Below are 9198 nucleotides of genomic sequence, written 5' to 3' on the forward strand. Positions count from 1 at the left end.
GTACATATCTTGAGAAGTAACGACAGGAGTTGTCTAAGCTTTAAGCTGCTGAAGGCGCTTCCTTTTTATATTTTCTTTCCCTTTATCTTCCCTTGGTTATGTTGGAGCTTTGTTTCCTGGAGAATGTGTGTTGGTTTGTTGTTGTTCTCTTTTTTTTTATTTGTGGGATATTATGGTGCTTGGTTAATTAATTATTGGTTTATTATTGGTATTTCTTGTTATTCTTGGCTTCCTGAAGCAGCAACTATTTGTGGTTATTTCCCTTTTGTTGAAGGGAATATGAAGTGGGGGGGCGGTTGTGGCGTGTTGATGGGACGTGCCCCCCTCCCCCCCTTTTTTTTGGGTAGGGGTGAATGTTAATAAAATGCGCCTACTCCCTCTCTTCTCTTTTTCTTCTCAGGGTGTGGTGTGGACGTTAATAAAACGCGCATATGCCTTCCTCTTGTATTGAAAGGGTGTTGGGCGAGGTGGGCGTTGATTGAACGCGCCTATTCCCCCCCCCCCCCCCCTCTTTTTATCGAAGGGTGCTAGACGGGGTGGGTGTTAGTGAAACGCGCCTACTCCCGCGACATCCTTTTCTTGGGTTTTCCATGTAAGTGCCTTTGGATTTCTGATAACCTTTTGTAGATTTGTTAGCCTATCAGGAACCTTTGGCTTTTTTGAGACCTTTTGTCGATTTTCAGTCAATCAGGCGCCATTGGCTTTCCTAAGAACTTTTGTAGATTTGTCAGTCAATCAGGCGTCACTGGCTTTCCTAAGACCTTTTGTAGATTTGTCAGTCAATCAGGCGCCACTGGCTTTCCTGAGACCTTTTGTAGATTTGTCAGTCAATCAGGCGCCATTGGCTTTCCTGAGACCTTTTGTAGATTTGTCAGTCAATCAGGCGCCATTGGCTTTTTTGAGACCTTTTGTAGATTTGTCAGTCAATCAGGCGCCTTTAGCTATCCTGAGACCTTTTCACATAACATTTTTGAAAGGAAAAATTGTTCTTACCATAAAAAGGGGGTGTTTACAATGTGGTATTGTCATTCATATTCTTCCTCCCCTCATTTCTTTTGCATTAATGGCGAGGGAAAGGATCATGCTCGATCGTTTGCTTAGTTGCCCCGAGCTCCCCAGCGGCGCGCTTGCGTTCAAATATACTCCTTATAGAAAAACATTCTTCTGTTGGGTGCCCCAACCTTCGATGATAGTGGAAGTACCTGACGGAGTTCTTATTTATTTTGTTAACGTCTACTACCGTCGGGGGCAGCTGAATTTCTTGTTCGGTGACCCACTGACTCATTAATTCGACTGCGCGCTATTTGCTGCAAGGAAGAGGGGGTGGTGGGTTTGAGTCATGCCTAGTCCTTCCGTTTCTCCCCTAGTTTCTACCGATGGCTTGGAACTAGTCCTTCCTTTCTCTATTATTGTTGGGTCTTACGTTGCGCGGTGCCTTAGATATGGTGCTGACTGTGTAGCGTTAAGTAGGGTCTATGGGTATTTCTTCTATGCAGTCGGCGATCCTTTCAGCCGATTCTTCTAGCTCGACAAAGGTCTGGAATCTAAAATTGATCAAACTCCCCTTGAAATCTAGGATCATTCCTCGTACACAAATCTCAACGAGTGTTTCCTCACTGATGTCTTCGTGACAGTCTAGTGCCAAGCGCCGGAACCGTAAGATATACTTTCCTATTTCTTCTCCCATCCGCTGTCCGTTCTTGCTCAAGTCTATTGTCATGATTTTCCTCTTGGATGAATAGAATTTCCGAAGAAAGAGTGTGGACATAGTCGGTCAGGAATCCACGCTTTCTGCCTTTAGGTTGTCATACCAGGTGAACGTGTGCCTGTGAGCGATTTGGTAAATTCTTTCAGGCACAACTTTCCGTCGGAGGCTCTATCATTTATTGCTGATAGGAATCGGCTAAGATGTTCCCGTGCATTCCCCTGTCCGTCATAAGTCTTGAATTTTGGAGAAGTGTAGTCCTCGGGATACTCTTATTATCGGATGTTTGTTGGGTATGGACTGCTTACGCGACAGTGGTTGTCTTTTTTACCACATGACAATTCCGCTCTAAGTACCTCGCCATTTCTTCCTGTGACATCGCCGTTGTCTTGTCGTTTTTGTGCTCCTCGCTTTTCGTCATTTCTTCGGGAGTTTTTTGTCCTGCTATTACTGCTGGTGTTATCCAGTCTTCAAGCTTCTGCCTTCTGCGCGAACGTTCTTCCAGTTACTCTTGCATGTTTTACAAGGTTGATGACGTGGGTTTCGATAGTTGGACTACCCGTGTGTTCTTCCCTTGTGTTGCTACTGTTTCTCTGTTTTTGGATCCATGGCCTGCTGATTGCTTGATAATACCTTGGATCGGTGTTTCTTCCTCGCTGTCATCGTCCTCCTTTGTTACCTCGTCGAGGTTGAATAGGATGGTTGGTCGCTTGGTTTCCTATCGCGCCTGAGCTAGCGCCTTCCGGGTGTGTCATGGTGAGCTAGGCACGAGCCTTTGATTGTGGTCACCAAATGTTGAGGGGTGATTTCGGATTTAGGTTCTCCTCGTCCTAGCTGCACCAAGTGACCTCACTATACCAAGAATAGCAAGAGATAGAGTCCCTCCCCCCGACCCCACCCCGACCCCACCCCCACTCCAATTGTACCTTGTCCTTTATTATATAAGCTTTCCCAAAAGCCCTTCTTTTTATGACATCATGACACATGTCCTATCCTTCCTTAATTACTCCTAATGTCATTCCTTGACATAACCTCATTCTTATTCACTAATCCCTTCCTTTTAATGAACACTTTCTTGTCGGACTTGGGCCTAGTCCCCAAGCCCCATGTTTTCTACTTGACTCGGCCACCCTTTTGGGGCACCCCAAACCCATTAAGTGATATTATTTTTCATGTATCAACAGCTGCCAATATCATCATCTTCTTTGTTCGCATCAACAACCACATATTTCTCCTAACTCCAGCAACAAACACTGAGCTCCATCTCTACTGCTGATAAGTGCTTAATTTACATGTTTAGAGTGTCGATTTCATACTGGTTTTAGTTATATTTCTTGCGTATTACCTTTTATTATGATTATTTTTCAGTTTATGTCTTTTGTTAGGTGAATCATCTAAAAAGAAGTGGAAATATGTACAAAAGTGAAGCCTACATATGGATTTCTAATCACCATTTTGTAGAAGATGAAAAGACGAAGCCGACGGTTAAATAATAACTTCAATCCGACGGTTAAAGAATGACTTCAATCCGGCGTCATATGAAGAAGTTAAGGGGAAAACGAAAAGTTAAGCTTGTCGGTTCCCCGGAACTGACACTTAAAGAGAAGTGCTAAAGACAGTCGTTAGAATTACTTGGGGACATCCTGATTCAAATGATGCTAAGAGCACCCGAAATTTTGATCAGGGCACCCTCGTCTCATTCCCTCTTCAAACTAACAGAACTGGTCGAGCTGTCTTTCTCCGGTGAACGACCAGTTTTCTGGTAGTTTTGTGCTGCTGCATAAACCAGGGAATTCAGTTCTCCTTCCTCGATTCATGACAGGGTTGTGGCGTATTGGCAGGCTATTATTATCAAGGTCTAGCAGTGGTATTATTGGAGAAGCTCGAGTCAGGACAAGAGAGAAAGATGGAAGCAGTGAATGTCGGAAATGAAGGTGCTTAATGAAAGATGGATGCTTCTATGATAATAAGCACTCAAGTTAGAAGGGGTTGTTATTAAGATTGTTGTTGCTGTGGTCTCAAGAAGAAGTCAAAGACGATAATGGAGAGGAATGGAGTTGTGATACTTGGTGACGATGACAAGGAAGATGATGATCGGTGATGTTGTTGCCGATTTGGTGAAGCTCGCATCTATCATGGATATAAAGAATAAGAGAAGTTGTCGCTGTTATGAGTGTTAAGGAAACACATGTTACGTAACCTTCAATCAACCAATTTCCTTAGTCATGAAGTGTTTCCTATTTTTGGTATTCACTGTTTTAGGATAGATTTAGATTATATATGGTTAGTTGGAGTCTTGTTTGGGAACAAAAGAATGTTCCACTAGATTCATATTGATGTATATAAATACTTGAATATCATCACACGAGTCACACGACTGTGTATGGCTTTTCATATTATTCATTCAATCAATAATACCATACGCTTACATGGTATCATCGGGTTCGATCCGACATGGCGCCTGAACCTACTTTATATTCTTCTACCTCTACTTTTCCTAACCTCACCAAAATCACCCACTTTATCTCTGTAAAACTCTGTGAATCCAACTACACAATTAAATCCTCTTCTTCGTGGTTATCGTCTTAAGCGATTTATTGATGGGTCTTATCCATGTCCTTCTCAAACCCTTCCTGATGGAAAAACTAGTGATGGAAAAATCCGTAATCCAGATTATGATGAATGGATTGAACAAGATGCTATTATTCTTGGTTGGCTTTTCTCTACAATGGGTGATTCTGTTTGCTTGAAGTTGGCGATCTTGAAACGTCCAAGGAAGTTTGGGATGATCTGGCTTGAGGCTTCCTTATATGCATACAAATCTGAAGCCCGATTAATGCAACTCCAGCGTGATCTATGAACCATGCGTAAAGGTGATATCATAATGGTAGACTATCTTCTTCGTGTAAAAACGTTATCTGATCAACTTGCGGCGTCGGGATCTAAACTATCTCAATCTGAATTGAAGCAAAATATTCTTCAAGGTCTTGAAGCTTCATTCGATCCTATTGTTACCTCTTTACAGACCACAATGTCTGACATGTCTTTTGATGATTTTAAATCCCTTCTTCTTGCTTATGAGTTGCGTACAAATCAACAACAAGCTCTTCTTCCGTCTCCTATCACCGTTCATATAGCCGCTAGACCTTCTAATACGCGCTCTTATAATTCAGCTCCCCGTCCTTCTTCTTCTTATTCATCTCCTCGTCCTACCACTTCTTATTCAAACCCACTTCCCTACTCCCTCCGCCCTAATTTCAACCAAGGTTGTGGTTTCAACAGGCCCCAAATGTCTCGTTTCAACAACTCAAATGATTCTCAAGAACCATGCATATGGTTTGTGTTGTGGAAGAAATCATCCTGTTCGGAGGTGCTGTCACCGATATGATCCCAATTTTATGCCTCATTCCGTTAACAACCGCTCTCCACGATCTAATCCCCCCTCTGCATATGTGGTTGCATCGGGACCTTTTCAACTAAGTCATTGGGTAGCAGATTCTAGCGACTCTCATCATGTTACTGGTGATATGCAAAATCTTCATATTCGGACTCCATATGATGGTCCTGATCAAGTAAAAATAGGCAATGGTACTTTTCTAGATATTGCTCATGCTGGTAAGGCACTTTTCAGTTATGTTGGTCGTTCTTTTCAACTAAATCACCTTTACCATGTCCCTAAAATTCGAGCAAATTTAATTTCCGTCTCTCAATTTTGTGCCGATAATAATACTTATTTTGAATTTCACCCCTTATTTTTTCTTGTCAAGAACCGACGGACGGACAAGATGGTGCTCCGCGGGCGAATTGAAAATGGTTTATACAAGTTTACAAGTGTTGTTGATTTTTCTCCTCCATCTTCAGTGGTCTTGAATATTGAGTCATCTCTCGATACATGGCATCAAATATTAGGCCATCCCATGCTACGCACAGTGAAGCAAGTAGTTAAATATTTTTGTCTTCCCGCTAATTCGACTCGAATACTTCCATGTCATTCATGTTTTATTAGCAAGAGTTCTAAATTGTCCTTCTCATTAAGTTTAAGAGAATATAATTCTCCTTTACATTTGATTGTTGCTGATTTATGGGGGCCATACCCTCATCTTTCTCGTGATGGTTTTAGCTATTATATGTTACTTATGGATGTTTTCAGTAGTTTTATATGGATATTTCCTTTTCCTCGTAAGTGTGATGCATTGCGTAATTTTATTGTCTTTAAAACTAAAATAGAAAATATATTAGACAAGAAAATTAAAGTCTTTCAGTCTGACAATGGGGGCGAATTTAGAAAGTTTACACCATATCTTGATTCCAAGGTGTATATCATAGATTATCATGTCCCCATACTGCGGAACAAAATGGACTGGCAGAATGTCGTCATCGTCATATTGGAGATACTGGGAGGGCTATTTTACACACGGCTTCTCTTCCCCATTCGTTTTGGATAGATGCTTTTCAAACTGCTGGTTACCTTTTAATTCGTCTCCCTTTTCCTGTTTTGGGTAACATCTCCCCGTATGAAAAAGTTATTTAATAAGCATCATGATTATTCTTAATTAAGGGTTTTTGGTTGTCTAGCTTATCCTCACTTGCGAGTTTATGCAGCCGATAAAGTTGCACCACGTTCTCTTCCTTGTGTTTTCATTGGATATCATTCAACTTATAAAGGTTATAGTATGTGTTTTCATATTCCGAGTAACCGTATCTATATTTCTCGTCATGTTAAATTTGTTGAAGACCATTTTCCTTTTGCAAGATCGAGCACCACTCCACCCCATGTCGCAGCTCCATGTCCATCCATTATTTGTCCACCACCTTCTCCATTACATGTTCCTGCAATTCCACTAGCTCTTCCTTCCCCACATGTATCTCCTCCACCGTCTCCAACAGTAAGTTCTTCCTCTTCTCATATTTCTAATTCAAGTACTGAAACACTACAGTCTTCTTCATCTCCAAATTTAAATCCAATTTCTCCGCAGCCACTATCGCAAGACATTAATAATAATTCACATGCTCCTATTATTCCACCTGCACCTATGATCCCACCATCACACCCAATGACTACTCGTGCTAAGGATGGCATCGTTAAACCTAAGATTTACACTGCGACCAAACATCCTTTAACTAAGGATGAAGATTTTGAGCCTCACACATTCTCTAAAGCTTCTCTGCTTCCTCATTGGCAGGAATCTATGGATGATGAAATTAATGCTCTTTTAAAGAATGAAACTTGGACCTTAGTTCCTATTCCTACGGGTCATAACATTATTGAAGATAAATAGGTTTATCGTATCAAACGTAGAGCAGATGGATCTATCGACTGTTACAAGGCACGTCTTGTTGCACAGGGGTTTATTCAAAAAGAGGGGATAGATTACCAAGAATCGTTTAGTCCGGTGGTGCAACCATGTACTATACGTGTTGTTATTTCTCTTGTACTCGCTAAAAATTGGTCTCTCCGCCAGTTAGATGTTCAAAATGCTTTTATTAATGGTTTTCTTCAAGAAGAGGTTTATATGAACCAGCCACTGGGCTATATCGACCCTCACTTTCCTAATCATGTTTGCCGGCTACATAGGTCTCTATATGGCCTAAAGCAAGCTACAGGCCTGGTACCATCATCTTAGTTCTCATCTACTTCATCTTGGTTTTGAAAGTTCTAAGGATGATAGTTCATTATTCATACGGTGCAACGCTACTAATGTCACTTACATTCTTGTCTAGTAGATGATATTATTGTCACGGGTTCTTCTACTTCTGTTATTCAAGAATTTGTTAGTGATCTCAATAAGGCTTTCTCTATTACCGATCTTGGTGACTGATCATATTTTTTGGGTATTGAAGATCGTCGCTCATCTACATGTCTCTTTTTTATCCCAACGAAAGTATACTATGGAGCTTCTTTTACGTGCAAAAATTGGTGCCAAACCCATATCAACCTCTCTTGATTCTAAGGTTGTCTTAACTGAGTATGGTGGTATAAAATTCTCTGATCCTACACCTTATCGAAGTATTGTAGGGTCCCTTCAGTACTTGACTTTCACCCGACCTGATATTGCATTTTATGTTAATCGAGTTTTCCAATTCATGCATGATACAAAGGAAGATCATTGGACTGCCTTAAAGTGTATCCTTCGGTACCTGAAGGGTACATACGAGTATGGATTGTTTATGCGAGCTGATACCAACAACCAATTGAGAGCCTTTGCTGATTTTCATTTTTCTTTAAATTGGTTTAGTGATGCTGATTGGGCAGGTTGCCCTCATTATCGCAGGTCTACAAGCGGTTATTGTATATTCATGGGTTCTAATTTAATTTTATGGAGTGTGCGGAAACAACCAACAGTGTCACGGTCTAGTATGGAGACTGAATATAGAGCTCTTGCGACTGCTACAACAAAAATCATTTGGATTTAATCTCTTTTACGTGAGCTAGGGGTTTCTACTTCTAAACCAACACTTTGGTGTGACAATCTTGGAGCTACTTACCTAACGGTTAATCCAGTTTTTCACGCTCGTACTAAGCATACTGAAATTAATTACCACTTTGTCTGAGAGAGGGTTACTCGCCGGCAACTGGATGTTTGTTATGTCAACACAAAAGATCAATTAGGTGATATCTTCACAAAAAGTCTTGGGTCTGCTCGTCACGATGAATTAAGGAAAAAGTTAACCGTTCATTCATGGACGCTTAACTTGAGGGTGTGTGTGTTAAGGAAACACGTGTTATGTAACCTTCAATCAACCAATTGCCTTGGTCATCAAGTGTTTCCTGTTTTTGGTATTCACTGTATTAGGATAGATTTAGATAATACATGGTTAGTTGGAGTCTTGTTTAGGAAGAAAATAATGTTCCAGTAGATTCATATATACATATATATACTTGAATATCATCACACGACTGTGTGTGGGATTTCATATTATTGAATCAATCAATAATACCATACGTTTACAATGAGGGTTTTAATGTGATGGAGGCACTGATTGCAATGGAGAGAATGGAGTCTTGGCCCTTGCTACCATTAATGGAGTTGAAGTGTGGGTTCTCGGCTTGTTTAATATATGTGTTGCAAACTGATGAAGAGTTTAAGATCAGTAATGGATTGATGGTGATACAATAATTCAGAAAAGAATGGTTGATACTGCTCGTGGAGTGAAGGCAGTAAGATGGAGAAAAGATGGTGAGGATTAATGAGGAGTTCACGAGAAGTCAGGGAGGGACGAGTTCGGGTTGGATTGATATTTGGACAGAGTTTCACAGACGGAAAATAGAAAAAGAAATTATACTGCAGCTGACAATACCGTTGATCGATGGTGGAGATTAAGCAGTGATTTTGAGCTTTAGACCAAGACGTAATTGGTATGAGTTGTACGTTGTTTGGGTAGTGTGAACGGAGATAGATTAAAACGTGTAAAGGGGAGTGCTTACCGGATTCGGAATTTGAGGACTTGAAGGCCTATAAATAGGTGTCGGGTACAAGACCAAAAAGATACAC

The 9198-nt window shown here is 40.9% G+C and overlaps 1 protein-coding gene across 1 annotated transcript; it reads left to right on the forward strand.

Annotated features, from left to right (window-relative positions):
* The first annotated feature begins 7594 nt into the window (after positions 1-7594).
* Positions 7595-8119, forward strand: LOC113295050 (uncharacterized mitochondrial protein AtMg00810-like). The gene has a single exon (XM_026543410.1). It carries the CDS (start codon positions 7595-7597, stop codon positions 8117-8119), a length of 525 nt encoding a protein of 174 aa, XP_026399195.1.
* Positions 8120-9198: the final 1079 nt, after the last annotated feature.

This window comes from Papaver somniferum, chromosome 7, assembly GCF_003573695.1.
Source record: "Papaver somniferum cultivar HN1 chromosome 7, ASM357369v1, whole genome shotgun sequence".
NCBI classification, from domain to species: domain Eukaryota; kingdom Viridiplantae; phylum Streptophyta; class Magnoliopsida; order Ranunculales; family Papaveraceae; genus Papaver; species Papaver somniferum.

What these genes read in the sequence shown, in the direction of transcription:
- LOC113295050 (XM_026543410.1), top strand. Translation starts at nt 7,595, where the DNA reads ATGGAGCTTCTTTTACGTGCAAAAATTGGTGCCAAACCCATATCAACC.